We start from the raw sequence: 23,994 nt of genomic DNA, 5'->3' as shown, positions 1-23,994 counted from the left end.
GCACCTTCATGAAGTGTATTACTAATGTCGGCAAATTGGACACAGTTGTGAGCCTTAAATGTCATAAAGGAAGTGCAGGAGACAGAGGAAAATGCGAGGTATACTCCGTGAGGGTCCTTGCAGAAGAAAACATCGCTTCATTGTCACGAACAGAGTATAGAACAACACTCAATCACATTTAACACTGAAATTACTCCAACAAACCTGAGAGCGCTCTTTTTTTTTCAGGTATCGAAAGCGACGGATCGGCTCATTATGAAACCTAGTTAAACAGTCAGGGCACTTATACGCACAAATGGCGATCTGAGCGTATATGTGAGGCTGGGTGCGCTTGAACGCTGGTGCGTGTCGTATACTTCTAGCTGATATGGTACCCACTATTAGTCCTGCCCGAATTGCCATATTCGCCAATGTCCCTTTGCATGTCTGATTAATTTGTGTTTTTGTTTTTGTTTTTATTTTCAGACTCCTCCCGCTACACACAAACGAGTAACATGCTCAAAACGACATCAAACTGAAGCAATACATGACATTGGCCTTTACTCCGCGTGATAAGTGCAATGCACGTTTTATTAAAAAATGAAGGAACACTGAGCTCACGTTCATCGATTCAATGTTATTAAACTACTGTGTTCAGCATGGAACACTGCCATTCTCGGCGCATGGCATTCAAGCCGTCGCATCCTCTGCTATCCCTCAGCAATCATCGGCGGGGGGCTTGCTGTGCGCAGACAGTGCCTTGGCGTAGGGACTCCAGATTGGCCAGGGCTTGAAGCGGTCCGAAGCAAGGTACTGCTTTAGACCCGGCAGAGCTGCGACGCGCTGGCAATATTCCTCGAGGACAGGGTAGCCCTTCCGGAATGTGCTCGGCCCGAGAGTTTTCACCACCTAGGTAAACAAAAAGTACCAGGCTTTGCTATACTAGATGTCACCTATTTATGCAGTGCATGGAAAGCTACTCATCGCGCAAACCAATGAGAGATCATATTGCTTGTTTTTAAAATTGCCCTTGATGCGGCAGTAATCCTTTTTGATCCTTCGACAAAGCCGGCGTCGCACCCAGTTAGTTAGCACCAGGCAATAAAATGATTTTGCTGTTAAACATCTGTTGTATTTCAAGATGTACCAACCAGTCTTTCTGAACACGCTATTAATGGAAGGACCTTTTTTTTCGTTTTCAGTCCAGCTTGCATGACCGCAACGGCAGTATCCGCTGCTAAGCAGGCATCCAGTGACACGACGTATGCATGAAGATATGAGAAGTGATGGTCAAACAGGAAACCACGGACCACGCGCTTGTTTCAAAGAGCCCGGGCGGGCCGGCCGCGCCCGTCCGCCCGGGCCGCTGTATATTGAAAGCCATATGCGACGGGGACAAAGTCTACCGTGCGCTGTGTTTTCGCGGCTTAGTTCACGTTGATGCGAGATGCAGCACGAAGGTAAATTCGCTCGCTGTTGCTGCCGCACTTCCTCAGTCCAGCGTTCTGACCGAGAGTTTCTGCGTCCATCGAGTGAGATGTGTTCATGTTTGCCTGTGAGCGCGTGACACCATATATAGTTGCTAATTTAGTTAGTATGCCTATGTCTACAAGTTTATACGGCCGATAAAGCTAATACGGCCGCTAATTTGCTATCTCAAACGATGATTCTCCTTTCGGACGAAACTGCAACTTTTTTAAATGGTCTCTGTACCGGGTGGCGTCAGCATATTTTACTTGTCAAACTGCAGATTTCGTTTTTAATAGCGGGACACCGGACGAAGAGGCCCCAGACAAACCGCTGACTTACAACAAAATTCCTTTTTGGCGCAAAAATATAAATCATTCTGTTGAAAGTCAGTGCTCTGTCTTGCGCCCGTTTTACTCGTCTTGTCTCGCAGTGTTCAAAGAAATTGCTGTTTGACAAAATGTACCAAAAAGCCAAAACAAAACACGGTGCTAGTATTTTACTTTCACACTTAAACTACAGCAGCGTCTCCTGAACAGCGCTGGTTTCCCGTCGGCCAACAGCCGTGATGATACATTTCAGAAATAGATGCCAGGCAATTCGTAGGTAGGCCGCCACATGGAGGACAGTACAAATTTCTCTCTGCTCATTTGCGGTACTCAAGACATTGTGATTGCTGTCTAGTGCCACTCCTGTACGGCCACACTGCGGCATTTCCACTGAAAAAGACCCCAGTGGGTGGAAGGTTTCAGTAGCAGTTGCTTGTACCTGCTGAGACAAAATACGTGTCGCCCGTTGTGTGGACCAGCTGTGCAGCTAAAAGCAAATAAAATGCGAAAGGCTCAGGAACTGTGTTGATTAGTCGAATAGTCAAAACGTAGTGAAGTGCCCAGAGGACATCACGAATATCAGTGCTGTGATTTTATGCTCGCATGTCCTTGTATTTTCACAATCTTCGCTCGCAATATGAAAAGCCGCAGAGGACACTTCAACAGTACAGGTTCTCGTGAAACCAAACCCGATGAGATCGGATGTTTAATCTTCGCAGCTACAGTTTACCTTAACAAGATAATGTCTTACGGCGTGCCATGTTGTTACGGATTATCATTTAATAGTAAGAAAGAGGAGAAAAAGAGTGCCAAAATTCGCTGTAGTTTAGCTCTGGTTAAAGCTAGTCGAGTAGCGATAGCTAAAGACCCCCGGCTTTAGACTTCGGTTCTAGTTAGACATGTTATTAAACTCAGTGATATCCCAGTAGATTAAGAAAGGAGCGACGTTGTGGTCAACCAATGGGTAAAACCAACGGCAGGAGCGGTGGCCGCGCGGCTACCGCGACGAGCCGAGTTGCTGGAGAATCGACGGCCGTGGTGTGACGTCACTGTGTGGCCACGGATCAAAGTGCGGCGACGGTGAAGAGGCGAAAACCTGGCGTAATGTAGCTATCGCTACGAAACAGCTGCTTCTTTTCTATAGGAGACCTTCCAAGCAACAGACGGAAGAGCAAACTATGTCTTTTTCTAAAGCGTTCGAGCTACCCATCGCTGCTCAGAATATCCACCTCCAAAGTCACAGCAATTTCCATTGACATCAAAGTGGTTCCGTCGATGAGCGTACTGCTGCTGTGAGCCCGTTATGTCCAAATAATCAGGATCGCTTAGAAATATTGGTGCATTGCAGCATCTATCGTGCTCAGTTTCGGCGTGAATTCTGAATCATTGACAACTGCCCTCATTCGCTCCTCTAACAAGATTACGAGTCAATTTGCTTTACATGCGCGTTCAAAGATTATTGAAACGCAATTGGCACAACGTAGAAAAGAGAGAGAGAGAGAGAGACAAAACTTTATTTTGATGAGGCACGGAGAAGCGTCGATCTCCGTGGTGGGTGGAGCCTTCAGTCCAGGGCCCCAGCGGCGGTGGCAGCACTTTCGGCTCTGGCGATAAGCTTTCGCTGAACCTCCAGTGCCGAGCTGGTCAGCACCATCTCCCACTGCTAACGTGGATGCTTGTGCGTAACGCGGGCGCGTCCGCCACCATGTTCGCGCCCTTTCCGTTAGTGCTTCGACACCGTGGTACTCCCTGCGCTTGTTCGCGACTTGCATACGCTTGCGCGTAACCCGCGTTCACGAGGTTAGACGTCACTGTAACTTTTGTAGCCAGAGCTACATTGTCAGCATTCTCGTCGTTTCGCTGTGGTCGGTAGCCGCACCGTGAGCTGAGCAGTTGCCTAGCAACCACCGCAGCTGGCAGCGCCGCTCATCTGGCATGACGTCAGAGGAGGAGCCGGTGAAACCGCGAGCTGAGCCGTTGCCTAGCAGGCGCGGGCGTTGCATCGGCGTTGCCGGCGTTGCATCGCCGGAGGAGCCGGCGTTCCATCGTATATATAGAATGGGCGGCTCAGTGGATTCGTCGGCAGATATGGAAAGTGAGTCGGAGAGACTGAAAGAAGCCAGGCTTCGTCGTCGGAATGAATCCAAGAGGAGGCAGCGAGCCAAGGAGACGGAGGAAGAATGAGCCGCACGCCTCGAGAAGCGTCGTAAGTACGAAACGGCCAGGCGAGTGCATTCAGATTAGGATGGTTCGTGGTCTAGTTCGACATCTCGTGCCAGGGCCGCGGATCAACGACGGAATGAAACACCAAGCTAAACAAAAGCATTAACCGTACCACTCGCTACGCACACCCAGGGATAACTGATTTTAGCCACAGCCAATTTTCTTAGTTGAAAACAATGAAAGCCTTTCAAGGTAGACGTCAAACGCTAATGTTTACCTTTTTTACATACGAACAAATCTGCTTCGATGCGTCGCATGCTTGAACTCGACTTCGACGAACAGATGAGAGTCAAGGCCACTACAGCAAGCCTGAAATAAACTTGGGATACATATCTTCTGCTTTGCCAGCGTGTCTTTTGCGTACTTGTGAAGCAGACCTCAATCATAATGCTGGCGATGACTCTCGTAAGTCACCGGCCTTAGCGAGGTCTTCATAAAGCTCTTGCCAAGAACGGGAAAAGCGCAGCCACGATTCGGCCTTTGCTGAGTGGTCTCTCCACTTTACCTGGTGCTCAAGCATGTCAACCCGCCGCAATGTTTCTTCGTCCTTTGGTACCAGGCCGAGCTTGCGTCCCAAGTAGCGAAGGATGGCCTGACTCTGCGTCATCCGCACGTCGCCATCGATCAGGTATGGCAGGTTGGGAAAGTCAAGGTCCAGCTTGTACTTCTCTGCGAGCCACTCGTCTCGACTGGGCTCCGGTCCCTTACCGTAGGAGTACCTGCACAGCGACAGCAGCAGCAAAATTTTGCACGCTGCAAGTAGTCATACAGTATATGCAGAATGAATACGTGTCTGCTCTTATTCAACTGAATAAATTCATTCAATACCTACTCTATCAAAATTGCATTACTCTGTTAAAGTATTATTGTATTACAAGACATTCTGCGACTTGTTCAGTACGACTGCCAACCATAACCATTTGCGCAGAGCGTCTACAAATTATGTTGAGTTACGTTCAGTTCGAGAAAACAATCCACCGAATATTTTGCAAGCGCATCACTATATGTCAAATGTAATTATCTTGCTTTACATTCATTATATCCATGGTTTCTGCAGGTACATGCATTTCTCTCTTCATGTTTGTTTGCAGGAGGCGCCAGGCCACCGCCTGTTTCCTGGTTAGCGCGGGATGAGCTGGTGGGTACCGGGCCCTTCCCAGCCGATAGTAATCGGATATTTCTTTGTAGCTGACCATGCGGTCTCCTCTCGTTCCCGGCTGGGCGGGCTCACTTGCTCGGCGAGTAAGTCCTCGAGCTACGTTATGAGCCGCCTCGTTGCCGGGGAGAGAGGAGTGCGCGGGTGCCCAAATAATGTGGATCGTCCCGCGATGACGGTCGCTGTTACTATTCAGAATTTTGAGCGCCTCTGGCGAGATGCGTCCTTTCGCGAAATTGTGAACTGCAATTTTAGAGTCGCTTATGATCACTCTCGCTTTCGTGGAGGCCACCGCTAATGCTATGGCGGCTTCCTCCGCAACTTCGGCGTTGTCCGTTCTCACGGTGCCGCTCGCGAAGGGTTCTCCGTCCGCGTTTACCGCTACTACGGACATCCCTTTGCGTTCTCTGTATTCCGCGGCGTCTATGTAGGCCACGCCCTCTACGTCATGGTATTTGCGCTCAATGTGGCGTGCCCTTGCCTCTCGTCGCTCCTTGTGGTGCTCCGGGTGTATGTTCTTGGGCAGTGGAGGAATTTTAAATTCTCTCCTCGTTTCTAGTGGAAGGCTTAGTTTAGTGCCGTGTTGCGCTTCATATCGAATTTTGAGTTTCTGTAGAATGTGTCGCCCCGTTGGGGTTTGTGTGAATCTTTCGTATTGGGCGGTAGTGTGCGCCTCGATTAGCTCGTCAAGCGTGTTGTGTAGCCCCAACTCTAAGAGTTTGTCGTTGGGTGTTGTGACTGGGACACCAATTGCCTGTTTGAAAGATCGTCTGATGATGCATTCCATCTTGTTTTTTTCTGCTACACCAAATCTTAGGTACGGTGCCACATAGACGACGCGGCTTATGACGAAGGCCTGCACTAAACGAATTAGGCTGACCTCCATCATGCCGTAGCGTCAATTGGCAATCCGTTTGATTAGCCTTAGTGTTTGCTGTGCGCTGTTTTCTAAACCCGGTGGCCTGCAGAAGATTCTATCCAGGGCAATACAACGATCAATGCAAATTATGTAAATGTAGGGCGGATCTGCCACATATTCTATGGGCATGCTCGAAGGCGGCTCCTTTCGAGGGCCGCAAAATTCAAAACCGGCAGCAGTCGGAGACCCTGCTGCTCAGCTCAGACCAGCAAGACCAGGTCTGGGCCGTCCAGCTAGCCGAGGCAGCCGCTGAGACCCAGGGGATCTCGGCCGTCTGCTAGGCGGAGGGAGGCTGCGTCCGCCCTCGTGAATTGCTGGCACCATTAAAGTTGAATCTCTCTCTCTCTCTCTCTCTCTTAAATCATAAAAATTAAGCAGCCCGCCATGAACGTAGTTATAAAGGCAGATACTGCTTAGAAAATGTTAATTTACAATGTTTTTAATACCTATAGTGGACGTGTGTACATGGCTTCATGCAAAGGTCATTCGTAATTTAACCAAAATGCAGAGACGTGATGCAAGTGATACCCGCAAAATCTTGGTCTCTTGGGGTCCCTCCTAGCGAACGTCCAACGGGGTGCAAGTGAAACGTGAGTGTTTAAATTATAACACATCGCTAAGGACGAGGACGTAAATACACATACGGCAGGAAGAGCGCTGCACCTTTAACTAGAGCTTACTCCAAACAACCAGTTATTTTATATACACAGCGAATCAGGAACCTACGGCACATGTCATCGTACAAACGAATGCAGCAGTCAGCCAATTCATGTGTCTAAATATCTGGAAACAAATGACGGTTCTTTTTCATGCAGCGCCGAAGATGGACAGCTGACACACTTAGCACCTGCTTTCCTTATGTAGAATGATTAGACTGTTTCCCGTTACCTTTCCAGATATCGATCGAGTGTACAATGACCGGTTGAAGGGGGTGACTGGCCGAAGCTGTCTGAAGGCCTTGGTGGAAGAAGGCAATGACCCGAGCACAGACATCAGAAAGCTGAGATACTACATAAAGATAGAAATACTTACGACCATAGAACTTCTCAATATATTACCTAGAGGGAAATCTGGTGCCGCTGCGCTGTGGTATGCATGGGAATGCTTGTATATTGTGACCGTGGATTGGCATCGTTCTCGGAGAGCCCGAAGGCCTTGAAGACGCGAATGGTTAGCACAGTTCTGTCTGTCACAATGATTCATTTTCTACTAAAATAGTGCGTAAAGAGCTGCTTTAGCTTTATTATTAAAGAAGAACATGTTTTGTTTAATTATCAGGACTTGTGATAGGATTTACAATTATATTAAACGTAAAAAGTATCAGCGGGTCGCTAAAGTTTGAGGACAGACAATATTCGCACTCGCTTTGGAACGTCTCTGTTCTTCCTTTTCTTCGCTTGATTCTGCTTTGTAGGTGGGGAAACTTTATTGAGAGATGTAATATGGGTCATGTAGAGCCTTTTATCTAGATTTTATTTTAAGGACACATTATGTGTGTAGTCATACCCACATAAGTGAGGTTAGAACTAGGGAGTCTTATACAGTGCTGACTAACGGCCACGTCCTCTGCTACAGACGTCTTCCAGATAAGAGAAAATACAGGGTAGGATTTCTAGTCTACAAGGACATAGCGGGCAACATTGACGAATTCTACAGCATTAATGAGAGGGTAGCAGTCGTCGTAGTAAAGCTGAATACGAGGTATAGATTAAAGGTAGTACAACCCTCAGCCCCAACCTCAAGTCACGATGATGAAGAAATAAAACAGTTCTATGAAGATGTTGAATTAGCAATGAGAAAGGAGGGCAAATTGAGGATACTGTAGTCATGGGCGACTTCAATGCAAAAGTGGGGGAAACGTAGGCTGGTGAGCAAGAAATTGGCAACTACGGCATCGCTTCTAGGAGCACTAGAGGAGAGATGTTGGTAGAATTCGCGGGAAGTAATAGGCTCCGAATAATGAATACCTTCTTCAGGAAACGCAGCAACAACAAGTGTACCTGGAAAATCCCTAATGGCGAAACAAGGAATGAAATAGATTTCATACTTTCCGCTGATACCAGCATAGTGCAGGATGTAGAAGTGTTAGGAAGGGTAAAGTGCAGTGACCATAGGTTAGCGAGGTCTAGGATTTCTTTCAATTTGAAGAAATAAAGGATAAAATTAGTCAAGAAGAAACAGGCCAACCTAGACGCCGTAAGGGTAAAAGTAGATCAATTCAGGCTGGTGTCCGCCAACAAATATGCAGCTTCAAAACAGAAAGATGAAGATAACATAGAGGCAATGAATGAAACCGTAACTACGTTGATCTCAGAAGCAGCATTTGAAGTGGGAGGTACTGCACCAAGGCAACCCGTGGGTGAGCTCTCCCAAGTAACAAAGGACCTAATAAAGAAACGGCAAAGCATGAAAGTGTCAAGCTCAAGAGATCAGATAGAATTCGCTGAACTGTCAAAACTTATCAACAAGAAGAAAGTAAGGGATAATCGAAATTATGACGTGGAAAAGATTGAGGAAGCCGTAAAATACGGACTCAGCATGAAATAAGTGAGAAGAAAACTTGGCATAGGACAAGGCAAGATGTATGCACTGAAAGATAAGCAGGCTAATCTCATCAGCAATTTCGATGACATAGTAAAAGCAGCGGTAGAATTCTATACTGACCTGTACAGTTCTCAGAGCAGCCAAGCTACTTTCATTCGAAGTAGTGATGAACAGGATAAAGAGGCTCCTTCTATAACTAGCGATGAAGTTAGACGGGCGTTGCAAGACATGACCAGAAAAACGCCGCTGGAGGAGGTAGAATAACGGCCGATTTGATCAAAGATAGAGGAGATATCATGCTTGAAATGCTTGCAGCTATTTACACGCAATGCCTCATGACTTCAAGTGCACCTGATAACTGGAAGAATGCCAACACTATACACCAATAAGAAGGGAGACGTTAGAAAATTAAAAAATTACAGGCCCACTAGAATGATTTCAATACTGTGTAAAATATATGCACCAAGATTCTATTTCTAATAGAATCAGAGCAACGCTTGACTTCAATCAAGCAATAGAACAGGCTGGCTTCAGGAAGAGATACTCTACAATGGATCACATCTATATCATCAATCAGGTGATCGAGAAATTTGCGGATTACAATAAACAACTCTATATGGCTTTCATAGATTATGAAAAAGCCTTTTATTCAGTAGAGATACCAGCAGTCATAGAGGCATTGCGTAATCAAGGAATACAGGAGGCATACGTGAATATTTTTGCAAATATTTACAAATATTGCACAGCTACCTCGGTTCTGCACAAGAAAAGTAGAAAGTTACCGATCAAGAAAGGGGTCAAGCAAGAAGACACAATCTCAACAATGCTATTCATTGCATGCTTAGAAGAAATGTTCAGGCCATTAGACTGGGAAGGCTTAGGAGTGAGGATCGATGGCGAATATCTCAGCAACCTTCGGTCTGCAGATGACATTGTCATATTCAGCAACAATGGGGACGAATTACAACAAATGATTGAAGATCTTAACCGAGAAAGTGTGAGAATTGGGCTGAAGATGAATATGCAGAAGACAAAGCTAATGTTCAATAGCCTGGCAAGAGAACAAGAATTCACGATCGCCAGTCAGCCTCTAGAGTCAGTGAAGGAGTACGTTTAACTGGGTCAATTACTCACAGGGGACCCTGATCATGATAAATACATTTATAGAAGAATAAAATTGGGTTGGAGTGCATATGGCTGGCATTGCCAAATCCTGACTGGGAGCATACCACTGTGGTTGAAAAGAAAAGTGTGCTATCACTACATTCTACCGTTGCTAACATATGAGGCAGAAACATGGAGGTTAACAAAGCATCTCGAGAGCAAGTTAAGGACCGCACAAAGAGCGATGGAAAAAATCTTAGGGTTAACATTAAGAGACAGGAAGAGAGCGGTGTGGATCAGAGAGCAAACGGGGATAGCCGATAAGCTGATATTAAGAGATATAAATGGAGCTGGGCAGGCCACGTAATGCGTAGGGTAGATAACAGGTGGACCATTACAGCTGCAGAATAGATACCAAGAGAAGAGAAGCGCAGTCGAGGGCGGCGGGAAACTAGGTGGGGTGATGAAGTTAGGAAATTTGCAGGCGCAGATGGAATCAGCTAGCACAAGAAAGGGGCAATTGGAAATCACAGGGAGAGGCCTTCGTCTTGCAGTGGACATAAATATAGGCTGATGATAATGATGACGATGATCCACGTTTTATACGAAGCCTCGTACAGCCAACCAACACAAACCTCGCAGACACATATGACGTCGTTCGCATGGTGGCACAGCGCCCTTTAGGAAACTCCCATAGACGGTGGCGCCAGACTGCACTCTAGGTGTTAAAAACTCTATGCTTACGACCAAATTCTTGTGCCAGCATACAAGCCTCGCATTGCCTAAACCGCCGGCTAAATGTCAGGGAGCGAATATAGTGGCCCTGTGTGGATGTGCTGGTTTTACTGCTTCTGAAAGTAAGGTCCTTAGAAAGGCCCGAAATGCAGTTCCAAGCCTGGCCTGAGCGGACAGCAGATCGAAGGCCTAGCAAGAAACATAGGTGACAGATCTTAAGAACGTCATCGTGAACACGGCATCAGTGAAACCGTGGACTGCATGCTGAAGGTGACTGTAGATCAGCACGCAGACCTCTGTCTAAGAAAATCACAGCATGCTTGAAGGACAAAAACACTCAGGAGTCCCTTTAGCTATGCCTAAGAGACCTAGTCATGCTCATTACTATGACTTCGACCATCAAGCTTTTAACTTTTTCCTTCAATTATGCCACATCCGAACCGATTCCATTAGTTCTTGAGTGTTAATGTTTTTTCGCTGAGTCATTGTCATGCTCATGACTATGACATCTACCACCATCCTTTAGTGTTTACTTCACTTAGTGCCCATGTCCGAACCCATTTCAGTGGTTTTTGAGTATTATGCTTTTTTCGTGGAGTCATTGTCATGTTTGCTAAGTCACGCTCATGACTATGACTTCTACCATCATTCTTTAGTGTTTCCTTCACTTAGCACCCACGTCCGAACCCATTTCAGTGGTTCTTGAGGGTAAGTCTTATGTTGTTTTCATTTCCTTTTATTACCTTAAAGACACCTTGCGTGGTATTACATAATGGGTGGCTATACAAAAAAAAAATTACAGAAGCTTATCCACTGTGTTAGTTTACAGAACACTTGCCACTTCTTCCATGAAGGCAGATGTGGTGGCCATGGCAGCAACGTGGTGAGAAAGGCCAGTCTTTTGCTGTGCGATGAAAAAATTATGACACGCAGGTGACATTGCGTGGTGACAGGCGAGCAATATTTAGTGGATGGCCTGTGCACAGCGATATGCGTGAAGGTGGTAAAATGCAAGGTGCGTGGCAAAGCGAACTGGTGTAGAACTTCTGGAATAATGATAGGCTCGTGATAGGGCGACGGTGCACTAACGTGTCCGAACAGGAATTTACTTTTAATGGTGAAAGGCTGGTATCTATGAGTACGACGAGTGAATGTATCTTACGGCACGATTCTGTATGGATTCTAATGCGTTGCTCAGGTAAATCTTGTGAGGATGCCCTATGGGTGACGCTTATTCGAGTTTCGGCCTAACCAGTGTTTTATATGCTAGTAATTTTACCAGTTGAGGAGCATTGCGGAGGTTGCGTTTCAGAAATCGCAAGGTTTTGTTAACAAATGATGTGATGTTAGTCACATGCGTGCACCAGTTGAAATCATGCCTGATCGTAATGCCTAGGTACTTAATTGAGCTCAGTGTCTATTGGGATATTATTAATTTTGTAGGGAAAGTGATATCGATTACGGCTGCGGGAAATGGACACCGATTTACATTTATTAGTGATTAGGAGCATTAACCAGTGATCACACTAGGCTGTAATGTTGTTCAGGTCATTTTGCAGATAAATGCAGTCGCTACTGTTAGTGATAGTTTGAGAGACAACGCAATCATCAGCAAACATACGAAACTGAGAGGAAACATGCAATGGAAGTTTTTAATGGATATTAAGAACAGGAGGGGACCTAAAACTGAACCTTGGGGGAAGCCTGATGTTATGGGAAGAAATTCTGAGGTAGCATTGTCAACACTGACGGACTGTGATCGGTTACTAAGAAATTCTTTTATCCATGTTAGGACATGAGGGCGGAGGTTCAAGTGAGAAAGTTTAATAAAAGCGCTGATGAGCTACTTTATCAAAAACCTTTGTAAAGTCAAGAAAAATGATATCGGTCACAGTGTTAGTATCGCGATTTGAGTGTAGGTAATGTGGAAATGTGGCTAATTGAGTGTCACATGACAGACTTTTACGGAAGCCGTGCTGCGACGAATGGAAAAGTTACTACTGTCTAGAAAATTCATTACGTGTGAGTATATGACACTGAGTCATCGTCACTTTCGCTGTCAGCTCATGACTATGACTTCTACCATCATCTTTAATGTTTTCTTCACTTAGTGCCGACATACGAACCCATTCCGGTGGTTTTTGAGTGTTAATCATTTTCGCTGAGTCATTGCAATTCTTTGCTGAGTCATGGTCATTCTTGAGTCATTACTGTATTCTACTATCATTATTGTTACTATCATAAACATACTTGGAGCCATTTACAGCATTAATTTTCGATTCTTTGCCACTTCGGGTGTTTTTGACCCATTTTTCGCGTTCTCATGCTCATTATTAGAATTCCTTCAATGACTGTCGTAAGATTTATCAATATTTGTATTCCGCGTGGAATTACCTATCGATTGATGTGTAATAATATGGGGTTTGTAATGGTCTTACTGAGTTATCAATTTTTTGTCCGCGCTATGGCTCCATTTTTTCGAGGTCACCTCAAAACGAGAGATATTAAGGCTGTCGCCTAAAAAGGCCGGCCATTCTCCAAGCGGGCAAAGGGAGATTTGTGGGGCTACACGGGAACTTCATGACTATGAAAGTTAATGAAGCAATCAAAAACAACTTCAAGGTGACCACCTCCTGAAGCAACCAAAGAAAACTGGTCTCAAATGGCAGGCGACTGGACTCTGAGAAAGTGCGCAAAATTAGTTGAAAGTAGGACAGCTCAAGCGACTACTAATCATTGACTGCTTCATGGTGAGGTGCTGTGAAAATATTATTATACAGCTAAACATGTTCTGGGCGCCATCGCCACGTCCCTTTCACTATATGTTGAGCACTTGTATTAGTCTGTGACGTGTGAAAGTATTCTGCGTGCTGCTCGTGAAAATAGAGAAAAATGGTGGACAGAAATTTCAGTAATTAGTGTCCATGAACCAAGACATTTTTACAACTGTATTAGAATTTTTACTGTAATAGACGCTCATTAGCCACAGCAATTCTTACTCAGTCTTATTAGTCACAGCAGTAATCTTCCCAATGGTTCATCATTAGCCCCTATACTATATGACATGTTTAGCATCCTTTGACAACTACGTTTATTGCAAAACTAACTGGTAAACGAATTATTCGTGTGCATAGGCATGTCGACTACTATCTAATAATCCTTACACTTACCAGGTGTGTTTCTCACTTCAGTTAGATCGATGCTGTAGCTGACTGTTTCAAATTGTTCTCTAACCTTTGCCGTGCGATCATGTTTACATTTGAAATGCCTAAGTAGTAGTAGTAGTATAAACTTCATTTTGTGCGAGATGCGGTTTACGAACGAGGGGAGTGGGAGGATTCATCCTCAGATAATTATATTCAGTTTCTATATCTGAACATTTACTTTTCATCAGATGACCACATGTGCTGGGTATACAACCTGAGATCAAAGAAACCTGTTCTACCTTTCGATAATACACACTGATAAAAAGACGCCTAGCCTCCACATGCCTTCAGGCAGCTTTAACAAAGTCATATCATCACCAAATTGATCCTATCCGTCTAGCTAAGTAGAAAGATTGAAGTATGCAGGTTTCCCAGTATCTGTTACCTCGTCTTTTAGTGAAACGGTTCTGCAAAAATTAGAACGAGGAAAGAGGTTTCATACAAATAACGTAAAACGAGACCCCTGCATATGATCCCATACCTTCATAAAGTTTCACACAATATCAAGAAAGCAGGAAACCGGCACAATGTAGAGTAGTATTTTTCCCCACTTTGCAAGTTGTCCATAGTGTGTAATCCCCAAAATAACAGGGAATGCTACAGGATGCATGCGACACTAATCCTCAGACTAAGTACACCGGATCCGCGTGAAATGTTCTGTATGAAATACCCCTACGTTGTGGAGGCGTTTATATTGGACCGACCGGCCAGTGCTTCATCGACAGGGCAAGACAGCACAATCATGAATTTTGAAAAGGATACGGAAGCCACTTGGCTGAACACTGCAAAATGTCTGAATGTATACTTGTGTTTATAAGCAAAATTTTTATGCAAAGAAAAAACTAAGGCAAAACGTGAAATAGTTAAAGGGTATTATATACGGAAAATAGGTGATAAGTGTACCAGCTGCTCATCTTTGGCGCTCCATGAAACCGAGTGTCATTTCTTTTAGGGTATCTGGACACGTTAATCGATAGACTTGTGCAATGTTTTGTATTGTAATTTGTGCCTGGTGTGCATGGTGCGCAGTATAATCGCCGGTCAGTTGAAATAATCGCTCTTTGGAAGTTCAGTGCCCCTCCTGCCGTATAAACGTTTCGTCCTCGTCCATACCGCTGTTTTAAGAACACTGTCAAAATGAACGAACTCGCCCAAATCAAGGTATTGATGAAGTGTGACATGAAAAGCAAGAATTACAGACTACCCGCCGTGGTTGCTCAGTATTTATGGTGTTGGGCTGCTGAGCACGAGGTCGCGGGATCGAATCCCGGCCACGGCGGCCGCATTTCGATGGGGGCAATATGCGAAAACACCCGTGTACCTTAATTTAGGTGCACGTTAAGGAACCCCAGGTGATCCAGATTAATCTTGACCCATGAACTACGGCGTGCCTCATAATCAGAACTGGTTGTGACATGTAAAACCCCAAAATTTATTTTTTTAATTACGGACTTCTGCACACAATTAACATCGCAGAGAAGTTGTCTATTCGAGGAACGTATCAGAAAGATAACGATTGTTTGATCGCCAATACTATTTAAATTTTAGAAGAAATTCTGGGCCTTAGTACCTGTTCACTGACACTTGATACCGACCACGCCGCTGAACGCCGCTATCGGCCTTCACCGTCACCGCACGAAAACCGTTGCGGAACACCGCTGAACAGCTTCGCTGTAAAACTGTGAAGACACCTGGGATCAGTGCTAGGTGATACAATAGAGCATACAATGTGTGTTTTTTTGTTGTTGTTGTTACTTCAAAAACTTTTTAAGCCCACAGAAGTTACTCGAATGACATCACTACATATTAATTATGTGCCAAGATCATTTGCAAGAAATGCCAAAGCAATGAATTCACTAATTAAAACAATCAACTATGTTACAAACTATACGGCGCATTTTCTACAGGAAAGTTGAAGGAAATCGCCATAAAACTCTAGCTCCGTGTTTCATTATTTAAAAAGCACCGCATTTGCAGAAGTCATTGGCCTCACATCATTTGTTAAATTTCGCTGATTGCGCACGCAGCACAGCAAAGCACGGCTCGTGGTGCAACTCTCCTGTGGCGTAGCAGGGTGGCGTAAGATGAAGCTTGGCTACACGGTGTGACAAGGGCGGTCTGTCTCGCCTCTGCTGCTGAAGCGACTATGCATCAAGGTGGTAGTTTCACAAATCGCCATTGGGAATAAGAACGCGGGAAGAGGGAAGTGCCACCGCAGCTTCATTTTACCCCGTCCTGCTACGTCACAGGAGAGTTGCTCCGCGAGCTGGGTCTCGCAGTGGTGCGTGCATAATCAGGTAAAGTCTATAAATTATTTTCGGCCAATTACTTCAGTTTACATGGCCGTTTTGAAGTGTTGAAACACATAACTGGACTTTTATTCAAATTTTCCTTCAATTCTCTATTATAAACATGTACCGTATAGTTTGTAACTAAGGAGTTAGGTCATGTAATTAGTTTAATTAGTGAAGCGATTGCATTGATTTTCTTGGCAAATGATGTCCACTTGAACACAAAAATTATCTCTAGCGATGTAATTGTCGTAGCTGTTTCTTGAATTTTCGCGGGAAGTATCATGGTTCAGGTTTGTTGTTCGAAGCGTCTTCAAATAAAGGCCGAGGGACTTCGTTAATGAGGACCCAGTAAGTTTGCAAATTTATGGAAGATTCGATTGGTTCCTACAGCGCTCTTACTTGTTTTGTAGTGATGCCGACCTATCTCGAGATCGAATCCAAGGAAAGTATGTCCCACTTGCTCCCAGAGCTGTCGAAGTCACTACGTGATCGAGGTTCTGTTGGATCTCGGTCACGCTCCCAGGTCGAAAATGTGGACCACGGCATTCGGAATGAACCAGGACAATTTGTTCCTAGCACTCGATTTCGACCATCTGGATATAAACCGCAGTAAGAGAGCACTCTATAGCGCTCGAAAGAAACCAGACGCTAATTAGTACCAATTAATCGAACACAAAAAATTAAAATTTTGTGCCTGATGAAAATGTGTGTGCCTGATGGCAGGTAAATAACGCACAGTGACCTCAAACACTCTGGACAAATTCGGCAATTCTGACCATTAAAGGATAGGAAAGCCACTGTCTATAAAAAATAAGATGTCCAACGGGCGTTAGAATTCCGCGACATTCCTAAATGTTTTTATCCAAACAGTTAACCTTCAAATTGCCAACCATGTACTGAGAGCCTAAAATAACCGAGCACTTGCATTGCGGTATTTAAGAGTTTTATCGCCACTCCAATGATCTCCCTAGTACCGACTGCGACCGTGTGACGTCCTCCGGCATAAGTTCGTTTCTTGGTGCCCCCCTATCAGCGTCACCAACGCTGTCAAGCGTCTGCATGCACGTCCACGCAAGATAAAGGCTCTCGACGAGCGAAATTTCGCCGTATTTGTCTTCCCGCAAAGCTTAAGTGCCAGTAGGAGACTTATCACCAGTGTATGCAGTCTGTTACGTAAACAGCTCCATCACACTAGGAGGGTGTCCAAGGTCATTAACCACAATCCGCATGCGACGGTCTCCAGACGATAAACGAGCGCTGTTGAGACGCCAAAAACGTTATACAAGATAGAACAAAACAATAAAACCAGACTTTGCGTCTCCTTGTAGGTGACTGAGGTTATATAACGTCGCAGATACGTGTATATCTTTTGTACTACTAAGAAAAGAAACAGAGCTTAGCTGCATTCTGTTGGCGTGAATAAAGGACTCGTGCAGCCACGTGATGCACCTAAAGCACTCCGTTTGAGAACAAAAGGTCGCAAATGCTGCCCAGTGAACTATCCCCCTTTCGCCTTGTCCTAGCTGTCTATGGGCTTTCTGAAAAATAAAGTATATTGCACACAAAGAAGGAAATTGTGCACGTATATTAAGTACTTCAAGTACTAAGTATGACGATTTCCAAAGCTAGTGACGCGAAGAACTGACGGACGGCCAGGCGAACTCTTATCGGCATCGACTACTGTGCAATGTGGAGAGCAAGGGATATACTCACGTGGTAGTGACGGCAAAGAACGCACTAGCAAAACTATAAATATGTATTACCAAAACTGCGAACTCTTTATTGGGCGAACCTATGCCCAGAAAGACAGGCTTGACTCAAAGCACAAAGATAGCGGCGAACACTGTCGACGATCGTCGAAAACCTGATCTGCTGGTCAAGTGCATCGGCTTTTATACATCAGTCATCGAAGGTTCCAGAGTAATCACTTGTTCCCACGTGTGTTCCAGAAAGTACTACACACTTCGCATCGCGCAAGCAATCAGATTACAAAAGGTTCCGTGACTAGAGACAACGGATCGAACCATCGATAACATTCAAGTAGGTTCCAATCATGCAGGCGCGTCTTGCGCTGCGCGATAGCGTTAAGTTGTTAGTGGGTGAAATGCCGTCCCAGAGAAAAGAGTAATTAAGTACACATGTCAATATATATCCACAACCTAGGCCTAACCAGATCTGGATACATTGTCCCACGCAACCAGTGACCTGACAATCTGTTGTATTCTGAGGTTCTGTGTTTCACGAAAGCTCATCAGGTCGGCAATAATCATAGTCAAAGAGAAAATGGACGCCGAACACAAACACTAATAATAACAACACTTTTCGGCAGCCTTGTTCACAATGAATATATATAATGACGACACTTTTCTGCGCTCGCACGGGAGCTTTGTTGACAATGAACGCGGCTCCTTGTTTAATTAATAAGGCCTGTGGTATTCTGTTACCAATGCTAGAAGGGCACGATGCATAAATACGGGCTTTGTTGACCACTGTTTCGGCTTATGTATTCATTTACGTGGCCTAACCGGCTTACCTCAATAAGCTGGAAATATTTATTTCTTGAGGTCTAGCAAAATCATAAAATTTTTAATTGCATAACTGGCCATACCTATCGGGAAAAAAATTGTAAACATGGGACACTTTTTTGCCCCATTGTGGATGGTTTTCGTTTGTTTGCTAACCCAAAAGAGGAACTTAATGTGAAATGCAATGTGGTGATCATCATTTATAGCGATTGGGTTTAAGATCCTTGAGAAAGTCAGGGGCTATATATATGAAAGGTTGTAATGCCCTGCTGCAAGTCAATTTAGACCACGTGAATTTTAATAACATAGAATCCTGGGTACATGAGCTCGCAATCAAAGATATACAACACCTGCGACTCGATATCGAACCCTCGACTTCAGGTTCATGAGCAGAACACGATAGCCATCGGGCCACAGCAGAGTGTGAAAGCATGTTTATCGTGACTAAAATTAAAATCGAAATTAATGGAAATGTGCCCATTCCTTCACCGTTGCCCTATATAATTAAGCTTATTGCAACAATAAAGTACCTGGCATGCAAGAGATTCCCACATGCGCTGTCACCACCGTGACTGTCACGCATGAAACTTACAACGGTGTCCCATCTACGGTCAGACACCGACAGTCAATGCTGGCACAAATGCTTCTATTGAAATATTAGCCTCGGGGCTTGCTATCAGCTGCACCTCCTATATACAACATAAGAGTCGAGACAAGGCTCTACGATGCAAAATAAAAAGGCAGAACCCACCATGTGGCGATGTTTGTCATCGGTAATGCAATTTGCACTCAGCGCAGGTGGGTCAATTATGAATGAGAGCACGTTAAGGTGCACGTTCAGAAACGCCATTTGACAAGGTATCGCCATTCTTTTCTTATCGTTCGCGTGATCTGGTTTAAATCTCAGTAGTTTCAAACCTCACGAGCCACAATCGAAAGGCGTTATATGTGATCCTTGTAGTGCAGCTCTCTCGCGCTTCCCTCTAGACGCGCCGCGCCTTCGAGCGGCGAGAGCGCGAATATGACACAAGTCTCGCGCAGCAGTCTCTGTTGCCATAGCTTCCGACACTGCACCGATGGCACGCGCGTGCGTGCTCCCACTGAGAATTAATCTATCATTGCCTAGCCCGTGGTCATGGTCGGGTGGATACAGCATCGGGCTGCCGTGCTCGCGCACACAGGTCAGATACTGACTGCAGTACCGAAGTTTTCCCAAGTCCTTTCTTTTTGTTTGTTTGTTTTTTCTTAGAAGGATCGCCGGAGTAAAGAGGCTAGAAACACTACACAAACCGCCGAGTGCTGGAAGTGCACGAATAGCGCTAATGGCAATAATAGAGGAAAGTTAAAGTGCGAACCAGACACAATGAAAAAGGCATATTTACACACACACACACACGCTCACACACACACACACAGGTGCTACTTTATCGGTAGATTCTTGTGATCGCGTTGCTAATTTAAACACAACTGACATCAGCCTAATCTGAGCAAATCAGTCTGCAACAAAATTTTAAAAAATACAAATGCTTCACTAACTACCAGTTCTGAGTATTGCCTCTTGGCACACCAAGAAAATAAAATAATTTTGCTGTGTGTGCGATAGATGGCATGCATACACATATTTCTTGCATTCATACAAAAACTGCTGGTGGTTTTCTTGCAATGCGTTGTAAGACATGGGGCTGTAATCCGTTGTCTGACACATACAGTTGTTGGCTGAAGCAAGAATCAGCTTAGAGGGCTCATTATTGAAGCAGATGAAATGAAAAAGCTGAGTGAAATGTGTGTAAGCATGCCATCTATCGCGCTAACAGCAAACTAATTTGAATTGATGGGTGTGCCGACGCGGAATACTTAGGACTAATAGGTTGTCAAGCCCGTGTGTGTGTGTGTGTGTGTGTGTGTGTGTGTGTGTGTGTGTGTGTGCGTGCGTGCGTGCGTGCGTGCGTGCGTGCGTGCGTGCGTGCGTGCGTGCGTGCGTGCGTGCGTGCGTGTGCGTGCGTGCGTGCGTGCGTGTGTGTGTGTGTGTGTGTGTGTGTGTGTGTGTGTGTGTGTGTGTGTGTGTGTGTGTGTGTGTGTGTGTGTGTGTGTGTGTGTGTGTGTGTGTGTGTGTGTGTGTGTGTGTGTGTGTGTGTGTGTGTGTGTGTGTGTGTGTGTGTGTGTGTGTGTGTGTGTGTGTGTGTGTGTGTGATGGTTGATTAGGTTGATGGCAATGTCTGTGTATCAAGTAGAAGTAGACTCGCAAGAATTACACTGTTCGAAGTGGCATCTTTTGCGTCTGTGCCGAGTTCGGGTTTCTGCAACGTTGTTACGGATTACCAGCGTGCCCAATAACTACCACTGTGATTAATAGAGGGCCGTGCACACATGATCACAAGCCGTCCACATGACTATGTGAGATGTGTTTAGAGGAAGGTGTCTTCCTGTGAACTGTCTCGGTCTCACAACAGATATAAGTGTGTAGTACAATGCTATTGAGATCACCTGACTGTTGGCATAGACTACACCACCTTCTCAGTCCAATCTACATGGGCGTTCATGCGCAAGGACCGCTTGATCGGTAGGCTATAGGAGCATGTTTTAGATGCGTATTTCGTAATAGACAACACTGTCCCTGCACCCTCCTTAAGTCACTAAGCCATCCCTGTAGTTAAAGTTGATTTTCTTCTGTCATATACACAAGGGGGTATTGCAAAGCAAGGGATTGGACGGGAAGACGAAGTGCGCAAGGCAACATGTATGATGCTCTAAAGTCGGTCGAAGAACATCGGCGGCGAAAGGTGGGCAGGCTCCGCGCTTAACGCCCGGTGCAGAGGTTCTCCTCTACAGGCTTAAATGCTTCTGTTAATGTGCAGCATTCTTGGCGAGTTCAATCCCGTTTTCTGTAACAACTATGCCGCCGTTTTCGTGGCCTGATCTCGAAAGACGCTGGGTGTGTGCCACTCGGTATGAGCCGCTCTTCATTGAACCATCCTGACGCTAACTTGGGTCACTGGGTATCACAACCACAAAAAAAAATATGCGCCACCATCCGCATCAGTTCACAGCAGGTCGCGCAACCACTAACCGTTCGCTACAGAACATTTATGTGATTAAGAAGAGCCATTTTCTAACAAAACCTTGAGTGTTTCACATTAAACGGATCACAACTGCACTTCAATGTGCTTCAATTTTCATGCTATTAGCATTCCTGGGGAACTTCACCCAGTTTGATGTATTATTCCATATATGTCCATGCCTAACTTCTTTCCTGCCTACTAGGGACACTGGGTAGTCCATAGTCAAATGGGTAAAGCGTCCGACGCCTTTATTGAGGGAATCGGTTTCAAAACTAGTGGTCCGACCGACTTGCGTCATTGGAGACGTGTCACTGGGTACGCGTCAGTTCTTCGATGGCCCTCTTTCCCGCCAAGTTGGGGCACTGGGTACTCGCAACTGGGTATGCACTGCTCTTCAATGACACGCAGTACCGCAGTGACATACGTACGGCACGGCGGCACATTCACTAAATTTGCAACAAGTGGAAGTCTGGTCATCAGGTAATTCAACGTCGTTCATCTGGAACAAATAGAATTTGTTGGACCGCTGTAGCCTGTTAGGATCGCTGGTCTGGAAATTGAGGTTGCCAACGAAATTTCGTCTGCGAGGCTTCGGGTCCAATGCTGGCAGCCTGCGTGCAAAGTTGCAAGCAGCATAGCCCCAAGTCGTGGTATGTAATAAGACGAATTTATATGACGCAGCTAATCTCCGATTTCTCCGTGGACCTTGCGGGATTTCACAGCACCGCTCGCAGTTTACGCCAAGCCGAGGTGCTCTGATGCTCGGTATGACTGCATGGTGCTGAGCAACGTCGACCTTGGTCCCGAAGTGATTCGGCAGTTCGGTACATCTCGTGAATTCTCCATAGAGGGATTCCAAAAAAGAAACATGAGTGAGTTTAGAAGGATAAGAGTTCTTCAAAACACTATTTTTTATTCGTTAGACGCGATAACGTCGGTTACTAGAGGAAAGCACGAAAGCCAAACTTCCCTTTCTTCAAATTGACGCCCGAACCGTAGCGCCGATACGTCAGTCTGACGTCATGTATTTCAAAGCATTAACTTGCAATTGCGCAGTATTGTCACGGAAATAGTCGTTCAACCTCCCCAGGCGGCTCGCTTGGTTCATTCCGAAAGGAATGTAATATTTATATATAAGCGCACACCTAAGTCACCCGCCGTGGTTGCTTAGTGGCTATGGTGTTGGGCTGCTAGGCACGTGGTCGCGGGATCGAATCCCTGCCACGCCGGCCGCATTTCGATGGGGGCGAAAACACCCGTGTACTTAGATTTAGGTGCACGTTACCAAATTTCTGGAGTCCCCCACTACGGCGTGCCTCATAATCAGACCATGGTTTTGGCACGTAAAACCCCATAACTTTTAACCTAAATCGAATTCGATGTTGTCGAAATTTGTGACGTCACGAAAAATGGTTCGGTAACTTCTACGGGTGTCGCCACCCGTATTTATTTAGGGAGCCTTCATGCCATTCCTATATTTAGTGTTTGCCTGTTTTCGTGCGTGTCGATCCGCCGTCAATGATAAGAGTGAACTTTTCGTCTTTCAGGAAATGTAATTTACAGATAAACATTGCAGCACCTGAACTTAATATTCCTTTTTAGTTTTCATTTAAGACACGCTAGATGTGTGTCGAAGCAACATGGTGGCAACTAACGATCTACTGCAGAAGCTTTTGGCTATGCACCCGCACGGCATCAATTATATTTCATACTTTTTTTAATGCTGTCACGGTACATGTGAGTGCATAATCGAGTGGAGGGGCGGAAAAAGTACGCATCTCGCATATAAACAAGAATGAACTTCTAGAAACAGCATACCATGCAATAAAACGTTAAAAATATGCGAAACATCCAAGGACAAAATGACGCTTTGAAATGATCGATTAGTGCATCGTTGGCGTTTCAAACCTCACGACAGGTTCGCGAAGAAATGGGCGAGGGATGCACGAAGTGCAAACCACTCCCCGCTGCCACTTCGAAACAAGGAAGCAACAAGCAGCAGTGTATACTCTACCTCTTGTCCTCGTAGGGGACTCCGGCGTGGGCCAGCAAGTAGCGGATGGGCTCGCCGAGCCCTCGGATGTCCCAGTAGCCGAGCACTTTTGGCGCCATAACTGCCCTCTCGCCTCCCAGGCTGGAGCGATCACGTCGGTTCCTGCGAGTATGTGGCGCGAGCTGACACCAACGCCGGCTGCGTTGTCTGTCGACGCCGCGATCCGGTGCTCTCCCCCTTTACAGCTGTCGACAGACAACGTAGCGGGCGCCGGTGTCACCTCGCGCGGCACGCGCCTTTAAGCACGTGCCGTCACAGAGGGCCGTACTCCGTTTGCATTTGACATTAACTTGCTAATAAACCACTACTACTAATGCCTGAAATTTTCATGCCATTTACATGATTCCACACAGACAGGAAAAAAATGCAGGAAATGCATCCAATATTTATGGCGTTTGCCA

General features: G+C 45.5%; 1 protein-coding gene across 1 annotated transcript; it reads right to left on the bottom strand.

Moving 5' to 3' along the window:
- Positions 1-566: 566 nt before the first annotated feature.
- On the bottom strand, positions 567-23,768 carry LOC119462487 (glutathione S-transferase Mu 6). The gene is made up of 3 exons (XM_049673004.1): positions 23,555-23,768; positions 4,504-4,717; positions 567-888 (listed from the first exon to the last, which is right to left on the bottom strand). The coding sequence occupies exons 1-3, from the start codon at positions 23,650-23,652 to the stop codon at positions 697-699; spliced, it is 504 nt and encodes a 167-aa protein (XP_049528961.1). The 5' UTR covers positions 23,653-23,768; the 3' UTR covers positions 567-696.
- Positions 23,769-23,994: the final 226 nt, after the last annotated feature.

The sequence above is a fragment of the Dermacentor silvarum genome, chromosome 8 (genome assembly GCF_013339745.2).
Source record: "Dermacentor silvarum isolate Dsil-2018 chromosome 8, BIME_Dsil_1.4, whole genome shotgun sequence".
NCBI lineage: Eukaryota > Metazoa > Arthropoda > Arachnida > Ixodida > Ixodidae > Dermacentor > Dermacentor silvarum.
This window is presented reverse-complemented; position numbering and strand designations above follow the sequence as displayed.